The sequence below is a fragment of the Aethina tumida genome, chromosome 1, assembly GCF_024364675.1.
Source record: "Aethina tumida isolate Nest 87 chromosome 1, icAetTumi1.1, whole genome shotgun sequence".
Classification (NCBI taxonomy): Eukaryota; Metazoa; Arthropoda; class Insecta; order Coleoptera; family Nitidulidae; genus Aethina; species Aethina tumida.
The window spans coordinates 54573039-54599455 of NC_065435.1; the positions used below are offsets into that span (position 1 = coordinate 54573039).

At 29.3% G+C, this 26417-nt stretch overlaps 1 protein-coding gene and 1 long non-coding RNA gene across 2 annotated transcripts; one reads left to right on the forward strand and one right to left on the reverse strand.

Moving 5' to 3' along the window:
• Positions 1-15307: 15307 nt before the first annotated feature.
• LOC109595588 (platelet glycoprotein V) lies at positions 15308-16608 on the reverse strand. The gene is made up of 2 exons (XM_020010978.2): positions 16460-16608; positions 15308-16334 (listed from the first exon to the last, which is right to left on the reverse strand). Exons 1-2 carry the CDS (start codon positions 16572-16574, stop codon positions 15349-15351), a joined length of 1101 nt encoding a protein of 366 aa, XP_019866537.1. The 5' UTR covers positions 16575-16608; the 3' UTR covers positions 15308-15348.
• A 3341-nt stretch (positions 16609-19949) lies between these two features.
• On the forward strand, positions 19950-22631 carry LOC109595592 (uncharacterized). Its single transcript, XR_007547071.1, has 5 exons — positions 19950-20051; positions 21257-21376; positions 21532-22023; positions 22166-22297; positions 22369-22631. It is a non-coding gene; the product is annotated as an uncharacterized LOC109595592 (long non-coding RNA).
• The last annotated feature ends 3786 nt before the right edge of the window (positions 22632-26417 follow it).

The following is a 26417-nucleotide window of genomic DNA, read 5'->3' on the forward strand; positions in this document are numbered from 1 at the left end:
CAAATAATACGAAAGAAATGAAACGAAACAATAAATACGGAATTAAAATTTATTGTAAGAGAGGATATTGTTGTCTAATGCACTTAAGTATGGCATTGAAATGGTCCCCGTTTCGGAATTTATTTCTCCAAATAAATTCATGCATATATGAGAGAAATAAATCTTCTGTAGTTTCAAATTGGTGACGAAGTTTTCTTTTGCATCGCATCCACATGTTCTCAACATTTTGAGTGTGAACCATATTATTTTCAAGATGAACGAAATTTTGCTGTAAATATTTTCAAAAAAAAGAAATGGAAACCTAATGTAACCTAACCTGACCTATTTTTCATCAGTTTCAGTTCATCAAAAATAGAATATAAAAAAATTGTCAATAATGTAATTTGTCAATTCAAATTTTTGAAAATTTTGTAATTTTTATTAAATTCAATATTGACAATTTTTTTTGATGAACTTTCTGAAAAAATGTAGGTCAGGTTAGGTTATATTAGGTTTTTATTTATTTTTTTTTTTTTTGAATATATTCTATTTCTGTTGAACTTATTGAGAAAAATAGGAACACAATATAAAAAAAATTGTTCATAAAAATTTCAATGAAAAATCTCATTAGTCAATATTTTTCAACTAAATCTTAATTTTTTACTTGTTGAAAAGATACTCTTCGGCGCGAGTACAATATTTTGAAAAAAATAATAGGAAGAATGTCTTTCTTTCTATTTTTTACAGCCAAAATTAGGAGCTGCGAGTCTAAACAATTAACAAAAGTTTTATATGAAACATAAAAGTAAAGCTAAACATTAAATATAATCTACAATTTGAAAGAAAAGTATACTAACCTAAATAATAATTAAATATACAATAAGTATTTAATTATTTAGGTATTATTAAAAGATGCTGTGATTAAAGAAAAACTAGTTAGGAATTTTATATAAAATTTGGTACTTCATTTGAGACTCCAATTACCTCAAAAAATAACTTGTTTAAAATTTAAGAACGAAATAACAATGCTGAAAATAAACAAATAATAATAAGTACATTTTAATAGAATAGACATATGAAAATACCATTAACAAATAAAACTATGTAAAAATACAAAGACACAAAACGAGGCACAAGACACAAAAGCGCAAAGACTAATAAGAAAATAATGAAATGAAATGTGAATGGCAACACAGCGTATGAAGCACACGCTGGTTGTCGGTGACGTACGTTGGGGATATACCCATACTTATCAACCGCAAACACAACATTACCTAATTTTGTATGAACATATTTTTACTTTCGTATAATATAATTGAAAAAAATAAATTAAATTATTTTATAAAAATTTAAATAACATTATTTCGATTGTATATAACTAAAATAACGCAATATTAAAAACAAACTTATTAATAATAATAATAATTTGTCATTTATGAAATAATAATAGCAAGAAAAAAAAATAATGCGTAAACCACAAATGGTCTTAATATTTATATACATATAACTAGATAAATAACATAAATAATAACTAATACATTCTTTGGAAAAATGATATGACAAAAAATGTTTTAATAAACAATAAAAAATAATTTATTAATATAATAAATTCATTTAATTGTGTGAATATATTAATTGTTAAGCAAAATAGTTTGTTTATAATAAACAATTTAATATTTTAATTTATGACGATTGTGTACTTTTACTAAATGATGATTTATTCACCATTTCATAACAGACTCAGAATACAACTTAATTATAATGAATTATAAATTCATATTTCACAAAATATTCGAATGTTTGAAAATTTGGATATTTAAATAATTATGTATAGAGCTATTTTTATTTTTGTATATTAGTAGAATAAAAAAAAAATAAATAAATAATAAATTATCTAATAAATATTTAAACACAAATATTTTATTTTTATGTAACTAACATAACATTTTATTAAAAAAATATAATGTTAATGGAAAAAAATAGCAGAAGACATATCGCCTTAAGGTTAAAAAAATCATTTTAATTCCTCATCGAATTACAAACAAAATTAATTTTCATATTAAACCAATATATACATATATAAATTGTTTAAAATGATAAAAAAGTCACGATAAATAATTATATAATTTCATTTGTGGCATATTATACATTTCACTTTACTAAATAATGATTCACTTTTAATACTGATTAGATTAGAGAAGAATGATCTTATTAAAAAATCATTTTAATACCTTTAATACACAATTTAATTAAATTATTAAATTAAGTCGATATTTAGACAATATTACAGATTAAAATTCTAATAATTCATTAAATATTTGAACATAATGAAATGAAATAATGTGCACGAAAATATTTATATTTTGTATAATTTTTACGTATGAATACATATTTAAAAAAATAAATATTTTTAAAATAATACATATTATTAAACAATAATTTTCAAAAATGCCAACAATGTTTTGTTCCTGATAAATAATATTATAATTTAATTTGTGATATAAAATTTCACTTTTAATGATAATAACAATAATAAATAGCAGTCGTTTTAATATTAAAAAAAATATATATAATAATTCTTTAAAACAACCGACTTATAAATATATAAAAAATATATTTTGTTAATTTAATATATTTAATTTTTAAATTAAACCAATATTTTCATTCATTTAATCAAAATTACAAATGTCGCAAAATAATTCGTTTGAGATAAAAAATTTATACAAATTAGACCTTATTATGTCACATAATTCAACTTTTTGATCATTATAAATTCAACTTTTTCTGCTACATTATAAAATAATGTTGCAGTAAAAGTATAATATTAAATTAAATTATACTGTATTGATTGATTGTATATTTTTGAAGAAACGTACATCTATTGAAATTATTCGAAATTCGATTGTCTGAATAATCCTTGCCTTGCGATTTGAATGATGTTATGGAGTATCTAAAAAGATGATCCATCTGTATGAATAAGGTATTTTATTGCGCACCCCCTCGACAAATATTAGCTTTGTTTGTCGGACCCGTCGTTCAAGTCCCATTTTTATTTTCCAACGACGAAAATCGATAGTTACGTTAACGTTAGAGTCGAACCGTAATGAGGTTTTTGTGTTATCTTTCGTTTTCTGTGCGTCGGCCGCCGTTTCGGGGATTACCGGCACCGCCGTGCCGATTTTAATTAATCGAACAGTCGTCACCGCCATCTTAACTCCTTTCTATAATGCTGTTGCGTCATTTCGAGCGGTTTTCAAGAATAATCGCAACGGTCTCATAGGCAGGTTACGCAGCAACGAACCAGGTATTAGATTACTTCGGTACGTTCGGTTTGTTTCTGGTTGCGGTCCGTGGTCGCAAGGTAACATTTTTGCATGCGTTTCATTTTTCTTCCGTTCGGATCTGTGTTAGAATGTGCACGGAAGAGGACTACAATAAAACTGAGAAAATCGTTTTTAGCGGATTGGATTTCCGTCGCGCATGGCGCGTCATTATCCGTCTCTCGCGTCGTCCGAATTGAAAATGTGTGATGTAGATCGGTTTTGTTTTTATTGAAAATACTCGACTCTTTTATGATAGAAATGTAATGAATCCAATATCTGTAGTATAGTGTAACTTCGATAGTTCTTGTATATATTGTTATTTAGTCAAAATCCAATATCTATAGTACAGTGAAAGTTCTGGTATACAGTACGAAAACAGTTTGATCCATCTGAATCCTGAAAGAGACATCATGTGCTATTTTCGTTTTATACAGTATTACTACTATGTTCTTTTTCTATAAAATGTTACATATACTTTTCTAAATTGAGATGCACATAAATATGTTATAGGAACTTGAATTTTGAAAGGGACTATTAATGATTAAATCTGTGCTATTTAATTTAACATTTGTATAATGTCCTTTTTGTCTATATACTTTCAAACTTCGTGAATTGCTATGATGAATTTATTTAAATTCGTAAAATTTGGTTATAAACGTGATCCTCCATGTTTTCTATAGAGTTGACGTCTGGTGATTGGGACGGGAAAGACAAAATATCAATAGTTTGATCTTTTAACCCAACCGTTTTATGCCTGTAGGATGTTTAATATAAGCAGAACCATACATATTAATATAAATTAAATTTAGACTCGTTACTAAAAGCTACTCGTCTGCACTGTTTTGTAGTTCAGTGGATGTGATTCGAAAACAAGTCAAGTTTTATCTCATGATTTATTTGAATAAACTTTTATATTATATTTTAACATTTTTGTATTAAAATGTGTACATTATTTGAAAGCTTTTTTAAGCTTTATCCGCCTATGCCAATTATTTTTTTCCTACGTTGTACACCTTCAAAACTGTTGGACCCCCTAATATTTTTGGGAATAAAAGATAATAACATGTTATAATTAATTGAGCATAATTTGTAGCTTTATTACAAAGATTATTATCATATTTGTTTGTTTGGTTTGGTGTAACACTGGTAGGGAAGGAAGAATAAAAAGAAACTAAAACCAAAAAAGTAGTTTATTAAAATTTATAAATTTGAAAAATAATGTACTACTACAGATACTCTAATACTATGTTTTCCTCTGTTCTGAAGCAGTGTATTAATCCGCCATGGCCTTGAAAGAATTAAATTATTGATGTCTATTTGCGAAATGTTGGCCCATTCGTCTTGAAATGCTCCTTAGGATTTGTGGGTGGATTTAGTCTCCTTAAAATGGCTTGCCTCAGCACATTCCATACGTGCTCCATCGGATTCATATCAGGTGAGTTCGTTGGCCAAGTCAATCTTTGCATATTTGCTTTTTCTAACACATTTTGGACATTTTTGTGCGGTGGGGTCGAGCATTATTGTCCTTAAAAATGAAATCTTCTCCCCGTTCTTGTCTCATGGGTTGAATAATTGGTCTGATAACATTTTCGTTAATTGACCTTTAAAGACCTGTTAAAAACGATCTTTAGTTTATTGAATAAGCGTTCTGTTTATGACTTGCGTCCTCTCATTATTTTTTTTTTAGGGGAAGCTTCAAAATCTTTAATGAGAATTCTACCTCATTCGCCACATACTCCAGATATTTCTTCGTTACCACAATTATTAAATTGCAACGAATAAAACTTACTACTACCTACTATTAAGACTATTTACTTACTTAATTGCTTACTAACAGGTCAAACGATCAATGCAACTGTCTACTAGAGTTAAATTGACCAAGTCTATGAAAAATTTAATGGAAGACGAGGTTCTTTAATCAATAGAAACAACGTTCTGCTTCTTTATGACAACTTAGACATGTCATATTAGAGACTCGAAAGGAGCTTGAAAATGTTAAGTGAGAAGTAGTACCTCACAATATACAATGTAGTCCATATATTTCTCCATTTCCCACTTTTGTAGAGGAAGTCAAAACTGATGTTGATCTCGTACCAATTTGCTTATTGTTGATTATTCCCTTACAAATAGTTCTTGTTTGTTTTTTATATATCGGTTTCCAATTTTTGAGAAGTACCCGATAACGATGACCGGAATCCTTAGCGCCGGGTATCCAGTTGTCGGGTATTTTATGACTTTTAATTCTTAAAAATACTAATAAATAGCTAGTTTAAAATTCTTATTTTTATTATATTCTATTTGAGAATTTGATTAATAAATCAATTGTAACAAAAATATTTTAGGATTTTCCTAATATATTGTAAATATATTTATATCTAACCTACTTTTAAGAAATATATATAGTATATCCGGCCACATTCATGCCATTATTAGTATTTAAATTAACTGACCAAGTAGGCCGGATACCGGGTGGTAGCCAGGTACCAGTGACGTTCCTAATCGTAATTACATGTATACAGGTTTTTTTAGGACAACTTAAGTACTCTTTAAACTTTATTAGTTATGTTTCCTGTTGAATGGAACTTCGTAGAAAACACCAAAAACTGGAAAAGCATAAGTCCATCAACAAGTTAGTAACCGCCGTGACAATGTCTAAATGGGAACTTAATCGAATATGAAAAGTGTTAAAAAGTTTGAGGTGGGACCACCCATTGTGCAATGCTAAAAAAAGAACAAAACGGTCCTGCATCGGCGGTCGCCGTGAACCCGCACCTGCTGTATTTTCAGCTACATTTATCAGCTTACTAGATCTAATTAAGAAGCATACCGAAACTCGTCGAGTGGAATGAAATCATTCAGTATTGGTAACCATCAGCGAACCATTGTTCAAAAAATGTATACGGGGCTTTGTTTCTCGAAAGCTCAGGTTTTATATGGCATCTCCAGTTACACGAATCTATGGTGGAGATTTTTTGGAGAGAAACGAAAAAACAAAAAAAAAAACAAAGTATTATATAAAAATTTAATATTAATAAATTATATTATTATATTATATATAATTAAAATGACAAAATGAATTATCAAATATACTATAGAAAATATATAAATGTACCAGGGTGGCCAAATAGTGAAGGTGATGTTATAGGAACTATTAAATGAATAGACATAGAAAACATATTATATACTACCTATAAAAAAACATCCAGAACGTATTAAGATATTTTTCGGATCGGAAAACGTATTGTTGGTTTTTTGTTCTTTTTGTTCATTTCTTTAAAGTATCGCAAACAAGAGAGTACTTAGTTTTTGACACAACTTGTTTTATTCAATAATTTATACTAAACTTTTAACATGCCTAGAGTACGAAGATGAAATAATTTTAGCCAATTAAACGAGTTTGATAGAGGTAGAATAGTGAGCCTGCATGAAGGAGAAATTTCATTATATGCATAGTTTGAACAGAAATGTGAGTATGTTGGCAGTGATGGAGTGCAGAGGGCAGAAGATGTAGAGCAAGAGTTTCCGGAAGAGCCGGAGCTACCACAGGGCCACAAGACCGTCGTCTTAGATTATTGGCCCTAAGGGACAGGATGACTTCAACGCAAATGATTGCTGATAAGTTTTTTGCCGATGAACATAGGCCAATTGTTATTCGATCTGTTTACCTCTGTATAAGGTCTTTTGACCTACGGAGTTATCATTTTTTTTTGGTCTTACCTCTAACATAAAACCATAGGTGAACAGTGGGATGTGGAATGGAATTACATTATGTTTAGCTATTACTTGGATATGTATGATGGTGACGAGTTAGTAAGAAGACGACGTAGAGAAAGATGGGTCCAATGTATGTTACGTCTAAATTTTCAATCACTTGTCACACGCGTTAATTTTAAGGGAAAGAGAGTAAACTTTCAGTAAATTTCAAATCAAATCAAATCAAAAAACTTGAACTTTAGTAAAGAATAGTCAACACCTTGAAACATCAGTAAAGAATGAAACCCTCTGAGAAAGAAGTACAAACCGGATCGATACGAAATAAAAAATGCACACACATACTCTAACCAAATCGTCTCGATTTGATTTGACGTGTCCATTTTCCCATGGAATCACCGTCAATTAACGGGGACTCATCCCCCCCGGTGGAACACACGCCGGCGGTGGAGGAACCCACAGTCTGATTAACCGCCCGTCGTGATTACAGCCACCGGTTGTCATGACGCCGCCGTTGGCTGGCCCTTCCACGTCCGTCTATCCACGCACTGGTACCAGGAGAGCACGTTCTCGGCCAATTTTCGCACGTGGGACAAGATCACAGATAATAAAATCACGTGTAATTTAATTAACGAGGGCGCCAGGGACGCCGGTGATGCTGCAGGGTATCTCGGCATCATCGTTTTCATTTCGTGTTTGTGCAATGTTTGGGGAAATCATTCGTTCACAGTTTTTTATTCGCCATAATCGATATAATTTTCGTAGGTAATAAAAAGCCAGATTGAGGCTTTGACTAGCCGAAAGTTCATATTTTGGACAAAAAAAAATGAAATAAAAAATAAGAGTAAATATATGGTAGATAAGAAATTTATACAATTTGATACTTTCCACCTTACCGGAGTGTATTAAACAACAAGTTTATTTATTGTCAATTTGTGACCTCCCAAATTAATGAAATCGGGAAAACACATATGATATCATATAAATATAAACCTTATTTTTTAATTTCATTACGTGTGAACAATAATGTTATCAATTTGTAAATATTTAGTACCAAGAATCCTATACTAGATATGTGATTTTTGTGAATTGAAGTATTTTGTTTGTAAAAGATATTTACGAATAATTTTATGTCGAATACAAATTAAAAGTTTATATTTGAAACATTGAGAAAGGGAAAATATTATACCCGCAATATCGAGTTACCTACCAGAGTAACAAAAAGTGTTGTTACACTTTCTATTTATAAAATTTCTTGTTAGGGAAGTGAACGCGTGAAACGAGATGTAAAGATGGCCAGCGTCAGGGTACAAACGAGAAGGGATGTTTCCGTAGTAAAATAAACAGTCTTTATTTATATAAACATGCCTTTTTGTTCAGACCATAATGTTTTGCCTTGTACGAGTGTTTTTATAAAGTCGAAACACTTAAAAAATAAAACACAGTTGCTTCGCTACTCCCCGGGCCCATTCTTTTTGTTTTATAAATATTTGAGCAACGTTTGTTTTCCTCTTTTGCCAGTTATAATAAAAAGGCCGCCGCAATTTATATAATAATTAGTCCGATCTGAGAATCACCATATTATATTAAATGTAAAATGAAAATTTCGAGTGTTTTCGTCCGGCAATTGTAACCTTATACCTACACATACGTGCATCAATCAGTGCGACCAACGGAAAATGCAATTTCAGTACGTTGTACCGAAAAAAAACCCTCTATGGCTTTGTAAAATTTATCGACACACGTAAATTGATATTAGAGCCCATTTAATTTGATTGTAGGTTCTATTCCATGAATTTCCCCTAAAAACGCTTTGATGAAGGGTTGCTTCATATCACATTTCGCTCAATTGTGTACGTGTTTATGAAAAATAATAAATTAGTTATTATTTGTGAGTTCGATTTTTGCCAGTTTCGGCTTGTCACTTTTTATGTGCGATGATTTATATCGATAGGGAAAAAAATAAATTTTATCTTTGATTTTAAAATGTTATTTTGTAGATTGGATCTACTATGTCATTCTGTTGTAATATTTTGATAAAATACTTGAAAAGTTAAATCATTAATTCAGAGAAATGTTAAAAATCTATATTTTTAGACATGTTTTAGGTGTTAAGAAATTGAACTATTATCTAAGATTAAATATATATTGTCTCCTCTAAAAGTATATATTTAATCTGAGCTGTTAAGTAAATTATAAATTATATTTAAATTAAATTAGACCTAAATTTTTTCTTATACTAAAAATATAATAATATATAATATAATATTTTTACAAAGTCACATTAGATTTATTATTGCAAGCTTTGATCAAAAATCATTAATCGTACAATTCTAGAAAAAAGTTATTGTAACTGATGGTATTTCATTATTTTTCAGGTTTTTTCAATATCTATGTTTTAAAGAATGAGAAAATAAAAAAAATGTTCATCTATTTACAGGATTTATTAAGATAAAAATATAACATTTTTAAAACAGAAAGAAATATAATAATAGTATTGGCAAAAAATAATATAAAGAAATTGTATAAAATTAAATTATTTTCTAGATATGTTTTAGAATTGAATTATTCTAAAATCACAATAGATTTATTATTACAGGATGTTAGATTTCATCAAAAATCATTAATTAAATTTTAAAAAAAGTTTTTGTAATTTATGATAATTCATTATTTTCCAGTTTTTTATTATTTAAAATTTTAAAGAATGAATCATAAAAAATAGTTCATCTATTTACAGAATTTATTAACTTTTATTGATGTAAAAAATATAACATTTTTAACACAGAAAGAAATACAGTTTTTGGAAAAATTACACAATTATAAGTCTAGTAATTTTAAAAATATTATTAAAAAAAATATAAATTTGGAATAACTTGAAAAAATATCAGAATTGAATTAAAGTGAGTTACATTTTCAAGACATATTTCAAGATTTTAGAAATTTACCATTATACTAAATAAGAATTATTTTTTTTTTTAAATTACAATCATTTTATTATTGCACCATTATACTAAATAAGAATTATTTTTTTTTAAATTACAATCATTTTATTATTGCAGGTTGTGTCATCAAAAATATCGAATAATTCTAAAATAAGTTATTGTAATCGATGATACTCAATTATTTTTTAATTTTCTAAATATTAAAGAATGATACAATCACAAAAAATATTCCATCATATCATATCAAAATTTATTCATTTCTATTGATGTGAAAATACAACATTTTTAACACAGAAAGATATATAGATATATAATAATAGTTTTTGGAAAAATATATACAGTTATAAATCAAAATCTGGTTATTTTAAAAATATTCTAAAAATATATATTTAAAGATTTGGTAAAATTGAAAATGAAAAAATATTAGAATGAAATTAAAGTGAGTCTATATTTTCTAGACATTTTTCAAGTATTTATATTAAAGTTAAATGTTCTGTTACATCTTATTTAAGTTTAAAGAATGAAAAAAAAAATAGCAAAAAATATTTCATCTATTTATAAGCTTTATTAAATTTTATTGATTGAAAAAATATCTATACAAATTTAATTCTAATTATTTTAAAAAGTGATCCGTATCATCAATGTGATAAATTTAATTTTTTTGTAAAATAACAATTATACTTAAATTAAAATAAATTATATAATAATAATAATTATCTGTTACATCAAAAATATCTAAATTGACATTTTCGTAAAATTATAATAGATTTATTATAGGGAGTGTTAGGTTACAAAAAAAAATATTAATCGTACAATTCTAAAAAAAATGGAATTGAAATTCAATACATTTCAGCCCTTTTCTTTTAAAAACCCAGAATATCGCAAAAATTATTTCGTCTATTTATTCAGTTATTAACTTTTATTGATGTAAAAAAATATGCAGAAAGAATTATAATAATAGCATTAAAAATAAAAACGAATTTGAGAGGAAGACTCCAAACAATCCTCCTTGGGCCGCCTGTTCATTTTGCGGTTTTCAGTCGAACAATGCGAACCGTGCGCATTACGCCTCCGCAAATAACTTTTTGAGTGGGCACTAGAATTTTGGTTCTATTTTACCTCTACGTCCTCGGCTACCTGGAAGTGGCCGACAATGGCACCGCCACGGCGCAAAATACGTTTTGACTTGTCAAGTATCCGAAAAAAGTGTTTACCGAGATTATTCCACATCAGGAAAGAACAATGGGAAATCATGCGCCCAATGTGAACGAGTTTTGTGATCCGGCAATGCACTTTAAACATCATAATGGTTTTGTGGGCAGTAATGTTGATAATGGAGAATTTCGTATATATTTTAGATAAACATTTTGCTCACGTTAATATGTTAATGTCGGAAATGGTTTAATTGTTAAAGAATATTTATGACTGTAGACGCTTTTATTAGAATAATGCATTTATAATATATTAAATGCTCTGTATGATACGTGGTTAAGTATCTTTCAATATATGAATTCATATTGTTTATATATGTATAAGTAGATATATTACTAGTTAAATATAATAAGGTAGATAATATTTATTAATATCCAGGAAAATTGTGATTTGTTTCTTCTTATTTATTTTTCCGTTTTATCTAATCTCTATATTTTGGCAAAATATTGATCAACTTTTGGACTTTGATTATTGTTTTAAGATAAAAGGCTTTTATGTAGTTAACAAAACGAATTAAAAAATAATTTTCGCAACTCTGATAAAAATAATTCGAGAACATTCGTTCAAATTCATCAACTACAAAATTTCAAAGCATTCAACAGAAAAAAGTGGCGCAGATTTGCGATCAATAATTAAATGAATTTTGGCATATCGTAAAAAGTTGTATAGTTATCGTGAAGAGCGGCTGGTCGTTGTACACAGAGGTAGACTGTCAGGTAAGGGCGGTTGTGACAGAGGCAGAGGCAGCGGGAGAGCGAGCATCAAGCAGAATAATGGCGTAATTTGATATCCAGCAAGCGGCTCCCTATTTACACAAACGTTGGCAACGGAGGAACATCCGCATATCGCACAGTGGTTGTACCCTCAACCCCTGACAATAACGTCACGATTAATATTTTACGAAATTAATAAAATCGAAGAGGCCACGATTGCGGCGTCTTTCACGAAAATCGGTCCGTTACGTTGGAAAATTAAGGGTACGTTTCCTGGTTTGCGGTGGTTGTTAATGAAAAGCTGTTTTGACCACTGTGTATCGACCGCAAACGGTGAACGATGAATGCTATAGCGATGGGGGACCTCAATCTGTCGTATCTACTAACAATGTTATTCAACTTCAGTTCGATAACTCAGGCTTAATATTATTATTACATCGAATGTTAATTAAAAATATGAACTATTTTACTTAATATTGTGAACACTTATTGACTTAAAATATTGTAAAACCGATTGTGTTTTAAATCATCGCTTGAAATGAATTATTTTTATATATACAGTAATGGTCATTATTGTAACAACTTTTTAAAATGTTATTAAAATAATATTGATTTATTATTATTGTTTTATACTACTACATTCTTATTCTATAAAATGTTACATATATTTTTATGAATTGATCTGGACATAAATGTAGCTTTAATAACTTTAATATTGATTTTTAATTTTGGATTTTTAATTATTAAACCTGTGCCATTTAATTTAACATTAACACTTTGTATAATATCCTTTTTTTCAATTTAGATTATTCTCCGTGGCATATATTCGACAATTTTCCCAATATACAAACAAGTTTATATTCTTTCAAATAAAATTTTTATGTTGAATTTTGTTATAAACCTGATCCCTCATGTTGTCTATAGAACCATCATTTTTTTACAAATTAATTTACAAACTCATTAACACGTTGAAGACCGCATGCCCACCGGGGGTCACTACGCAACAACATTACTGGCCCCGGCGTGTTCACGGGTGGACACACGACATGTTTCACATGACCGCTTGTGCATCGATTCTGTCAATCTAGGGGTTAAATAATATCTACCTCAAATTATTGTACACTAAGAAAATATTTAATAAATAATATAATATAATAAGGTAATTGACAATGCCGGTCCCCGAGTGAAATACGATTTTGCAATGCGGTCTCTGTGGTCTAGTGATAATCTAAAACAAGTCAAAATTGGAATTTTGCATCTTTACTAGAATAGCAAGTCCCATTTTCTCCGGGTTGGCTTTAATTTTAGTTGACGATAAGATTGGATTGTTTTTTGACATTCGAATTATCCAGTTATCAATTTTCTTCCAAGTTTTTCGAACTCAAACAATTTTTTTCGTAGGTACTCTTTGATCAGTTTCTCTGAAGTATTTATTTAATAATACAATCACAATTTAATTAGGCATAAACTCTTAGCTACATCTTCCTATTCTCATTTATTATATTTATTTATATATATTTTTCTTGCAGTTTCACATTGACTAATAATTAAATAATTATACCAAGCAAAACACCGCTAGAAAATATTTGATTTAAATTCACAGAGAGCCACATAAAGTAAAAAGTTTCCATAATTTTGTCCATTAAGAAATAAAAAAGTACTTAGTCTTTTATAGAATAACATTAGATTTACAATTCAAGTAGTTCAGCATATATTTTTAATATATTTTAATAAGTCGCTATAACTATGGTTATTGCTATACATATTTGAAAGAAATGTGTGAAATTGAAGTTATTTTAAATTTTGTACTACTGATAATCCAAATCAAATTGTTATTATTTAACTATTAATTAAACAGTATAATTTACATTAGCCCTATTTGTCAAAAATTGTGACAATTTTGGATTTGTGTTTGGAATCGTTTTCATGTTGAAACTCATTAATTAAGAGTATCGTTTCTTCAATATACAGAAGCAAAATATTGTTTAATATATCCCTGTACATAAATTAGTCTAAGAGTGACTACCCCAGAAGAATTGAAGCATCTCCAGCTAACATAACTGAACCGCTACCGTGTTTCGCTGTGGGCATAACAAACTTTTAGTGTATTTTTCTCTTTGTATGACGTTTAATACAAGTAGAAAAACCATCATTTATAAATTAAATTTAATCTCACTAAAAACTACTCGTCCTCACTGCTCTGTAGTCTAGTGAATGTCATAAAACAAATCAAAATTGAACTTTCGCATTTTTACTAGAAATCAAGTTTTTCTTGTAGTTTCAATCGAACTCCCATCCACTAACCAACTTCTCATAGTCCTTGAATGGAAAGTTCTATTTCCTCCAGGTTGGTTTTAACTTTAGTTGACGATAAGATTGGAATTATCCAATTATCGATTTTCTTTCAAGTTTTTCGATTTATGATTTTTATTGCTAATGCCAAATATAATTTTTCTTACAATTTCACTGTGACCTGTTATTATAAATTTTGTACTGATGATCCAAATTAAAATTTTAATTATTGATGAAACAATATAATTTCCTTTATCCCTATTTGTTACAATTTGTGAGAATGTTGTAACTCATTTATGCACACGAGACAGAATAAACAGTTACGTTATATCTACACAGTAATATGTAAACAACCAAACAATAGTAATATATTTATTTTATTTAATAAATAGTGGCTAAACTACGTATATTATGTTAACGTGCCTAAATAAATATAATTAAAAAACTGAAGAAGCCCCAAGAGTCTCATTAGTACTGACGAAAGGTGAAAATTGGTGAAGCGTATATTTGGAAGCCTTGTAGTTGAGGATGTGGCAAATGAAGGAAGCTATTAGGATTGATAAAAAGAAACCTTTCAATAAACTTAATCAGGAAGTGATCGTACATTTTACAAGTCGTGTACGATAATAATTTCACTTGGAACATGTCATAATGTACGTTTACTTTCATTTTGAAAAATTATCATTATTATTTTGTTATATATAAATTTAATATTGATAACCGAAGTATGTCAAATATCAGTTGACCTCATGGTTAAAATTAATGCACTTACGATTTTGTTTATATGTGATAAATTACTTAGAAGCCACTTTTATTGTAAAATGTAAACAATTCTCAAGGTAAAACTCAAGTAATCCCCTTGACAGTGTTTGGCGCCGATTTTGGTAAACGCACGAGGCAAATTTGTCTGGAACTAACCACGCATAATAATCCCTATGTTTAATACAAAAAGGCTATTACTTCTGTTTACGAGCAATGTTCGGTGACTGGTTGCAGACTTCAACTCTCCTTAATCCCATTTTAACGCATTCCACATTTCGGGCCAAACAAACATTCCCAGGTAAAGTCTCAAGCCATCACAGATGAAAATCAATAAATTTTCTACAGGTAAAAGAGTAATTTGGAAATAAATAAATAAATTTCTATGTATATTATTTTTACACGTACAAAACATAATTATATAGCTATTAATGTTTGATCAGTCCTGGCACAATATTTTCCCAATGGAACGGATAAATTTCTCAAGGACTGGATAAAAAGTTTAGTTAATTCAGTGTCTACGGTTTCAATACATGTGGTGGAAAATACTTTCGATGCTGCACAATCGGGGATGGAATCTCCTGTGCACATTTCCGATTTTTTGATCACACCTTTCTTCTTAAACACCCAACCGTTGATTCGATCGAGACAAGGACATTTCCAGGGATTCCCTTGAATTGTTAACTCCTTTACTGCGATTCTGTTTAAAACTTCATTTGGAAGAAAGTTAAGATAATTGGCATCTATCACCAGAGATTTAATTTTTATTGTATTCGGAAATATGTTTTCACTGATGGCAGTTAGTCTGTTGTATCTCAATCCTAAGTGAGTTATGTTTCGTAGACCTTTGAATGCGTCCGCCTGAATAGTGAAAATTTCATTGTAGTCAAAATAGATTTGCGTTAAATTCCTTAGAAAATTAAACGCCATTTTAGGTAACGTTCTGATTTTGTTAAATTGAAAGTTCATGATTTCCAAACTTGTTGTGTTAACAAACCACTCTTTGTTCCAGTGTTCTAATTCATTGTTGTTGACGTATATCTTTTTTAATGATGGCAAATTAGAAAAAGCATAATCAGCTATTAGGTCGATTTGATTGTTATTGATTCTTAACAGTTCCAGTTTAGGTGCAGCAATAAATATTTCCCTCGAAATTTCCTTTAAGTTTCCATTAGATATTTGGAAACTCTTTAATCTAGGTACATTTCTTAACGCTCCAGATTCCACATGCACCAAGTTGCACTCCAAAAATGTCGCCGTTGTTAATTTCGCCATGTTTCTTATCGTGTCCCTACCTAATATGGGCACATCTTGTTCTCTTATGAATGCTTTCGTGATAATAGTTTTCGAATCAAATGCTATTCTTTCAATACATCCTGTTATTGTTTTATTGAATGTGTTCCCTGTAATAAATACGAACAATTTTGTTATTGATAACTAAAAAGGACACAAATATTAATAATTCACAATAATAAATGAGAAACAAAAATGTGAAGTTCTTTTATTGGTTAAGTAAATGAACTGTTACCATTTTGTTGATGCAGTTGAACTTCAACGTGATTTAATGAGTTGCAAGTGGTTGCCCTACACAACGCAAATAAGATCGAAAATACACATAAGCACAGTACCAGTCCACTGTTCATGACGATCGAAAAGAGACTGATTGTGGGTTACTGATTCTTCGAGGTCAACATTTGTCGTCATTGGAAATTCTTTATATATTCGTATCAGTTATTTGAATGGTTCTGCAGACACGTAGTCTGGCAGTGTTAATATTTTATTTATTTTGAGATGGTTTGTATGGGTTAGTGTGTTTTTAAAATTAATCATTGCTGACATGCACCTACAACATAAAGGATTTTTAATTTAGAAACTATATCTTGTGATATGTACGGGGTGTTTCATAACTTTTCGAAATTTCTTGTCCAACAGAAAACGAGATACCTTACTCTACAAAGGCTGTTCAAAGTTTTTCCATTGACCTGCAAGCAAACTTGGTCCCATCTTATCCAATTTCGTCGCACTAGTTCCAACGTTCCTCCTTGCTGCTGTTCCCGGAGACGCAGATTATAGGTAGGCTTTACGATCCGTTTTTTCAATTCACGGATATTTTTTACTTCCATACGGTATACCAGATGAAAATTGTTCGGGTTAAAATAATTGAAAATATTAAGGATTAAACACTGCATAAAAAGTACAAAAATGAGGTATGTTAACATTTTTTATGTCGTTTTCTGTGAAATTCTGCTATAGGGTGAAAATATGGTCTATTATAATCGCATCCAAAAGTAATGACTAATTAATAATAAAGTTGCAATTAAAGAAACGGCTAATAAAATGTGGCATAATCATCCGAATTTTACTGCTTAAAAGTAATAGCTTACCTTATTATGGCTTGTGATTGAAAAGTTGTAACGGGTTATCAACTGCAGCTGCCTCCACCATAGTTTCTACTGTTGCTATGATAGTATTTTTCATTAAATCTTTTTTGTTAACTAGCAACAGCAACAAAGATTGGAGTGGGCAAGGTCTCGTATTCACTGGATGAAAGAATGGATATTCGAAGTCGAAGAATTTTACTCATTTCTCTATGCTTTGGTTACAATGTATTTTGAAACGGGCACTGTCTCTTCATTCTTGATATTATTTGATTGAATGTATATGACATATTACTCAAAAACTATTCGCTCTAACTAAAAAAAACATTTAATTTTAGAAATGTATTCATCAGCATACTCTCCTTCAAGAGTGATGCATTCATTCCTAAACTTCTCTAATTTTTCTATGCATCCCAAAGATTGCGGTACTCGTCAAGATAATGAACGTAGTTGTGCATCTTTTGACAGTTACTCACCAAAGTTTTGCCATTTTGGAGGTGCAGTTTTTGGTTGACAGTCGTTTGAGTGAATCGATGTGAGTGTTCTTGTGAAAGTGGAAAACAATTGAGTATCGAATTGTTATTAAATTTTTGTTTTTGAAATGCAATACGCCTACGCAAATCAAAGATGAGTTGCACTCTGTGCTTGGAGACTCTGCACCATCATTTACCACAAAATGTCCAAAGAACGTGTCTGTCACATATTAAATCAAGATTGGGTGTCGCGTTTGCTCACGACCAGTTTTGGCGCCGATTAATTACTGGAGGTGAAACTTGGGTACATCATTATATGCCCGAAATAAAAATACAGTCAAAACAGTGGACTGCAAAGGAGGAACAGGCTCCAAAAAAGCAACCTTAATTTCGGCAATCATTCTTTCTTTAAGCCAAATTTCTTTCCCTGGATCATCTTTTCGATACCTGCAAAAAGCCAGTGGTCGCTGGAGGCCAAATTTGGAGTGTACGTTGGGTGAGGAATCATAATTCGTCCAATTTAATCATTGTTTTCATCAACTGACGCAAGATATTGTCCTGGTGTGACAGCACTTTTTTCTTTTGCTTTTCTTGATTTCTACACTCAATGGATCCAATAATGTCTATTGATAGTTTTGCGTTCGTTTCTCAACATAAAATTCCATCCCGAAAAACGGATGCCATAATCTTGCCAGTCTACTTTTGAGATTTTGGTCTCCCTGAACTTGAAGGTGTCAGTTAGCCCACGCAACTGCAATATACGGCCGTTTAAAACTATTTCGTGGACATTTTTTAATGTTTTCCGTTGTCGATGTTTTACATTATTGATTCGTTTAAATTCAGCATAGTCAATAGAGTTGATTTAGCATTGTCTTGGAAATTACAATCTGAGGTCACTAAAACGACTGTAACCTTCAAACTAACGATCAGAATGTGATGAAATTTTGTCACATACTGTTTGAATGTTGGTACTATCAGGAAATCATGTGAGTCTGTCAATAATGTTGTCTTATATGTGTCAGATCGGGGATTTATTAAGTGATGTTTAGAGTTATGAATTAAATATTTTTGAGAACTAATAATAGGTAATAATCGTGATACACGGAATATAGGAGTAACAACATATCTACTGAAAAATTAGATATCTGATTCTGGAAATTTAAATAGATATCCAGACGACCGTGAAAGTAAATATTTAAAATGTAAAATTATCAAGAAGTAAACATACAAAAATAGATACTTATGCCATAAGAAATATTATTTTTGCTATTGCATTATTTTTTTCTTTAATTGTTTATAGTAATATATTTTAAATTTTAGTAAATAATTGAAATATTATCAGAATACGTAATATTAGTTTTAGTAAAGATCTTCCATAATTTATAAGAAAAACTCTGATATTTGAATAAGGCCTGGAATATCAGTGGATTAAGTATGCCCAGTAAAAAAACGGTAATTAGAATATATATTAATTTATTGCTTATAGATGAAATTCGTTAGCCAAAGATGAAGTGGGATACAATCAACTGCAGTAGTTTCTAAGGTCGATTAACCTTTTATTTGTTTTTTCATTAAATAGTTAGAAACACTGTTACCTTGTTAATAAATAAATATGGCCTCGCATCTTTTTGAATTTGGAAATTTTAATATATTTAAGTCAATATTAATGAATGGCGTTTTTTTACCAATTCTCGGAGTAATACACATAAAAAAATACTTTCGTTTTAAATCTGAAGTATATAGCCGATTTTTAAGAACAAAAAAAACTGAATTTTTTGATCGCGTTTTTAAAAATCGTCAAATTTACACCCAGGAATTTTTCTTGTTTTTTTTTTTTTTTTAAGTGATGAAACATTATGAAAATAAATAAATAAATAATAGTAGTTGTATTTAATGTAATGTAATTAGTATTTTATAGTAGTTGATAAAATTATTTTTTAATTCCATTATAAAAATTATATTCTACATCTAATTATGCTTCATTTTATACGTTTTTTCATGTCATGGTTTATTATATTTTTGAGAAAACAAAAGATTGTCTAAATATTTAACCAAGCATGTTATCGCATTTACGTTATTAGTTTTAAAACATAGGATATATATATATATATATATATATATATATATATATATATATATATACATAAATATACCTATTTATGCATATTCTATATTCTTATTCTGCATAATAAGTAAACGTTGCATGCCGGTGTATCAATATGAACACCAAACTTTTCGTCGGCTATTATTTCTAGTGCCATTGTTTCTAGTAAGTACTGTTTTAACATTTTTTTAAATAATCTGCGAATACGCCGACAACCGTAATTTAACTTAACTTGATTTTTTCTCTTATTTACTTATACTGAGTATTACGAGTAACTTTTGTATGAGAATCCTAAATATTCGTTTTAATAAATATACTTCGTTAAGTACATTTTAATTAATGACTATACTTCTATAATCTCTGCCATTTTTATATTCATTTATTGCAGTTGTGATCACGATGGTTGTATTGATCAACGATTATAATAGTTATGGTCAGGGTGGATCATTAACTGCAATGGTTTCTACCGTTGTGTGTTTTCAATTAGTTTAAAATGGTAGAAACCACTGCAGTTAATGATCCTGATCATAACTATTACAATTAATTAAATTAAGTTTTATCATCCATTTTTTTAACGGGAGTCAAATGATTTTTTATTAAAAAAGGTTTTTATTCCTTATATATTGCCTGCTGGTTGATGGAAAATTCAAAAATCTATTTAATTTTACTTTAACCTTACCGTATTAGTCAAGTACACGCTCAAACTGTTGACCGCCCACGTGCACGTATATCGTGATACATTTATCTTCAAACCGTACATTCTTTGCGTTACTTCGCGACTTACCTCAATTATTCAGCATCGTAGACCTTCCAATATATCAGGTGAAGTGCGGTAAACTTTGTTTTAAGTATCACCGGAAAAAACAGGGCGACTGAGGGACCACTCAATTGTCCACCACTATCCTGCAGCCCAAATACGTGTCATTTAAATAGTTGCATACATTTTGCGAGTAAGAAGGAGGAGGTCCGTCTTGTAAAATCAGTTCGCCTACATTATATTCAGAGTGATATAAGCATAAATATATGTACATATAGACAAAATGTTACGTTTTTTGGCCTAAAACCAAAATCTGCTGGGTGATTTTGTATTAATGAACATTGAAGAAATCATACCAGCAATTTTTTAATAAAAATGTTCATATATTATTTACTTTAATTATCACTGGAGGTCTCCAATGCTAAACAGTTAATTTGAACCGGAGTTTTAGTCATTTGTGCTTTTGTGAAAAATCACTGACAGATTTATCTTCTCATAGCAATATAATGGAATAGTAAAATTGTGGTAGTATTAATGAAACAAACGTTGATATGCGTTTTATGAAGTAGATTATTAAGGAAGTTGCAGACCACATAATTTTATTATGTTTTAGCAACTGCATTAGAATGTTATATTTGTATGGGAACAAAAGAATGTAATGAAGGTATCAATTTAGAGACAGCGACATGTATGGATAATAGCTTCTGCCTTACAACAATACATACAGAACCAGGTGATAATAAAGATTCTTGTTGTCTAGTTAATAAGTAATATTAACTAGACATATATATATATATATATATATATATATATATATATATATATATATATATATATATATATATATATATATATATATATATATATATTAAATATATAAATTTTTAGGAGTTGACTTCCCTGTTTGGGCGAGAGGATGTGATATGGATAATTGTTTGGAAATGAACATGACATATTGCTTTTATTGTCAAACAAATTATTGTAATGGATCAAATGGATCAGTATCAAATGCAATAGTTTCCTCTATTCTTATAATATTTACAACTATGTCTTCCTTTTATATATACACACATTAATATTGAAATAATGCAAAACTTTGGAAAAGATCGGCAGGAGATAATTAAGGTTTTCGTTGTTGTTTGTTAATAGCAATATTAGGTTTATATAGAAATATATTTAATATCAAAATATTAATTTTTGAAAGTTTCATTATTTGGTTATTAATATAAATGATTAATTTGTAAAACTATATTAAATTATTATTTAAATAAACAAATTATACAAAATTATTTAAATTTTATTTCTTTTTAAAACTAGATTAAATATGGCAGTTGTATCGAAACCTAAAATTTACTATGTAGACAAAATTGTAATTAAGTGGTAAGTCTATTATAAACTTAAAATATAAATTTCTTGTATGTAAATTATTTTAATTAACATTATCACATTACGAAATCTATTAATTAAAAATTGATAAAAGTATCATCATAAATTGATTATCATATAATTCATTGTGTTTCAGCAACTGGCCTACACTGCTATTTTTGTGCGGGAGGGGGTCAATGTAAATATGCCAACAATTTACTATCACAAAAATGTGATAGCGGCAGCGGAGTTGGTGAATCATGCATCACACAAGTAGAAAAAATACCAGGTAATTATAATATCCACTTAAAAGTAAATGAACAAGTGACAGATAAAATTGTTTTTTTTTTATTTATTTAGGTCATGCTCCAAATTTTTTTGTCGCGAGACTTTGTGGCTCGTGTCAGGAAAGAAAGGGGTGTACTGGATGTAAAATAGATTATTGTAATGGATTGCCAATAATATCGGAATCGACATCGACATCAAACGCAGTCCGCATGTCCTTCATTGTCTTTATTCTTACAAGTGTGGTGCCCTTTTGTTACTATATTTAAAACATAAATTTTAAATTTAAATTGTTTTTTTGTGTAAATAAAATGTATACAATAAAATATAATATAATACCGTTCGTTTTTTAGTGTACCCAATTATACTAATTGCAAAGAAACAATTTTTAAATTGTTAATTTAGTGCAAATTACTGTTCATATTTCATGTCAAAAGAAAAGTTTTCGAGAGACATCTATTTTTTTATTTTCGATGAAGTTTGAATTGATTAAAACAAAACTATTTGAATGAATTTATTCGATAATTTAATGAATTATAAACAAATTAATTAAACAGTTTTACTTGGAAATGTACAGGAAATTAAGAACAAATTGTCATCTATTAGTCGTTCAATTTATTAATTACAATTACAATTAATTTATAATAGCGAAAAACAAATCTAAAGCATCGACTTATATACTGTCTGCAAAAAAAACCAACACTAAGAATCGCCCCATCATATCTCACACATGTTCGATTCGGGAAAAGTCTGAAGATCTAGGTAGACAAAGTAGTAAATTCACATGGGAGGTTTCTAGAAAGTTTAATGTATTCCTTGCAACATGTGGACGGGCATTATCTTGTTGAAAAATTAGTTCGAGATCTGTTCTTATGTAGGGATGAAAATAAGGCACTAAAATGTCAGTCACATATCACTGGGACGCCATATTGCTACTAATGATAACTGAAGGTGTCTTGCTTCCATAAGCAATAGCACCTCATACCATTTAATCCATAGTGTCTCTACAGAAAAGCGAGGATTACACATGACCATCGTGCATGCCAAAAAAATTTCACTAAACACAATGTGATTCCATTCCTCATCCCACTGTTGACGTTCCATACACCAGTCAATACGTTGGCGCCTATATTTTGCTGGTAGAGGTCCAAGACAGTGGTAAAGAGATCGAATACCAATTGGCCTACCTTCATCGGCAAAAAATTCATCAGCAATTATCCGGATTGAACTCATCCTGTTCCTTTATGCCAATAATCTTGTGTCTTCTTTCTTTCTTATTATTTTTCGGAACAAAATTTTTGGTTTATCCAGGCCCACTATTCTATTTTTATTATAGTCGCGTAACTGGCTAAAATTATTTCCTCTTCGTACTCTAGCCATGTTAAACATTTAGTATAAATTACTAAATAAAACAAATTCTGACAAAAACTAAGTACACGCTTGTACACAAAAAACCGACAATACGTTTTTCGATTGATTTTCACTAGGTACCCACTTGTATACTAAATTTTTTGAAAATATCTTAATACGTTCGGTGTGCCGTTTTTTTTTGTAGTATATTGTTTATTACTGTCATATTTGCACAATCACCTTGTAGTGGTCCGGATTTTGAATTGAAATTCCTGCTACCTGTAATACGGTCATATTTTTCGAGTCTACCAGTGCTCGATAATCTGGTACGCCAATGCGCAATATATCGGAATGACCAACGGTGACATTCAAATAATTATTACCCAAATGTTTTCCCTAGTTATTGAAAGATCTTTACTTAAAAAAAAACAATTTGGTCTGGAAAAAAGTATAGAATATTGTGTTAATATTGTGTTAAAATTGTGTTAAAATAACAATAACTCAAATATTTCAATATTTTATGATGTAACCTTTGGCTTCTATCACTGCTTGGCATCTTTTAGGTATAGAATCTACCAGTTTCTGCAATGTGTCAACAGGAATTTGTTCCTGTATGGTATATTGTTTGCTTTTGGTATTTAAAATGGCATCGTTGCCAGACCGGATGCTATGTTCTTTTTTTTTATAGCAGTGTTTTTTTTAACTACAACTGGGCCATGTAGTCCTGGGTCAACAAAACAATTTCTCAATTCTGCTATTAACATCCAGATTAAATTGTGTTAAAATTTCCACCATGATTTATCTTGATGTTTTGCGAAGATCTTTGAGAAACAGCCTTTTGATAATTTTGTCTATATTGGGTCCGTTTTTTCGTGAACGTCCTCGCTTGCGTCATTTTTCAATACCACCCTGACTGCGGAATTTACATAAAATCTCCAAGTAATATTTATTGTTTTTGCCACGTCACATTGCGTTCGGCCACTTTCAAAAAGTTAAACTACTCTTTTCCTAATTTGAAATGAAAAGTAAAAGTCTTAATAGTAAATATTATTATATGAATATATATATATATATATATATATATATTTTCCTTTTTTGACAAAACCCAAAAATATATCAAATTTGTGTCTTTTTACACGTCATCCTCCAAATTTTACGAATAGTTTTTGAAAATCAGACCATTCGTTTTCGCAAGTGTTCGAGAATGTATTGAAATATATCTATCACTGAATGGTTCAATTTTCAAAAACTAAGCAGCAATATGTAGAGTATCTGTAGTTAGTACATTAAATATTAGAGAGTGAGAATATATTAATTTAATTTATATATCATCGACCGAGTTACTGAGTGCATGTTCAATATGGCAAGTATATATCGGTTAACTACCCAAACTGAAATGTGATTTATGCCTGTAAATACAGATTTAACGATTCACATTACATTAGTTACGCCCCGTTATAGCAAATCTGAAAAGTACTGTCATAAGATATTGTTATAAATAGTTGTTTTAAACGTTAAATACATTCCTTCAATATATCTTGATATTTTGATTGATTATTATAGCAACATTTTAAGGTGTTAAATATTATGGCCATAACTATTTTACATGTGAACCGTCAGATTCACTCTGATATGAGTTAGCAACTTCATTTTCCATTAATAATTGCTTTATAATTTCACGACATTTTCAAGGCGTAGACTCAACCAATTTTCGAATATTATATTCTTCCAAGTTTCTTAAATTGTTTCTCAAATTTGTATAATTTTTATATCGAATTTGATTAGTAACGTGATGCCTCATGTTTTCTGTAGAGTTGGTATCTGGAAGTTTCGTCGGCCAAGTCAAAACATTGATGGATTGACATTTTAACCAATTCGTGACAATTTTGGATTTTGTTCGGGATTGTTGTGTGAAAGTGTTGAAAAATATTATTTAACGGCATCGTTTACAGTAAACGACTGACTTTTGGGATCCTTACCAATATATACTTGTTTCTCTTGGACTTGGTAAGGCTGAATTATAATTTTTTTAGCGCCTGATACACTTTGATTACGATTTATTATTAAATAATTATAATAAGTAAAAGATAAATAACCGATTGAATCGACTATTATAAAATAAAAAGTTCCTATTAAAATATAAAAAAGGTATGGAGTGGACAATATCACAATAATGTTGTCATTAAAAAACGATAAAAAAAAAAAATATAATCAAGGCATTTTGAATTATAATTTAGTCATTGTAGGTACTAATTAGTAGTAATTATTGGAAGTGGTATAGGTTGTAGTAAATACGAATGTAGTGAATTCAGTGTGATGCGGATAAGCGTTGTATGGCTTGTGTTTGGGATGGTTGTAACGGGTCATCGACTGTAGTCAGCGTCTACCATTTTATATTTATTTATTGCTTATAGGTGAAGCTCCCTTTCGTTATTTTTTTTTGTTCGTTATCAACAGTTGTGTTGTTAATAATAAATTAATTTTGAATGTTATAAATTTCTTACTTATATAAAGAGTATATATATATATATATATTAATTATATTTCAAAATATCATTAAGTATCTAATTGAGGGTCCTATTTTATACGTTGTTTTTTAAAATATTTTGATAGAATGATGTTATGATTTACAGTACTTTGGTAACGACTGAAGTTTAAGTATTATATAGTTAATCATTTAAAATCAATATTATTTTTATCTTATTTTATCTACGTTATCCATACATTATCGACAGATTCTGGTATACTCATATATATATATATATATACTCTCG

Bases quoted from the DNA above. Each gene is read 5' to 3' on its own strand.
- LOC109595588 (XM_020010978.2), bottom strand. From the start codon at position 16,574: ATGAACAGTGGACTGGTACTGTGCTTATGTGTATTTTCGATCTTATTT. The intron at 16,335-16,459 runs GTAACAGTTCAT...TATTTATTACAG, and splicing joins TCAACTGCATCAACAAAATG to GGAACACATTCAATAAAACA.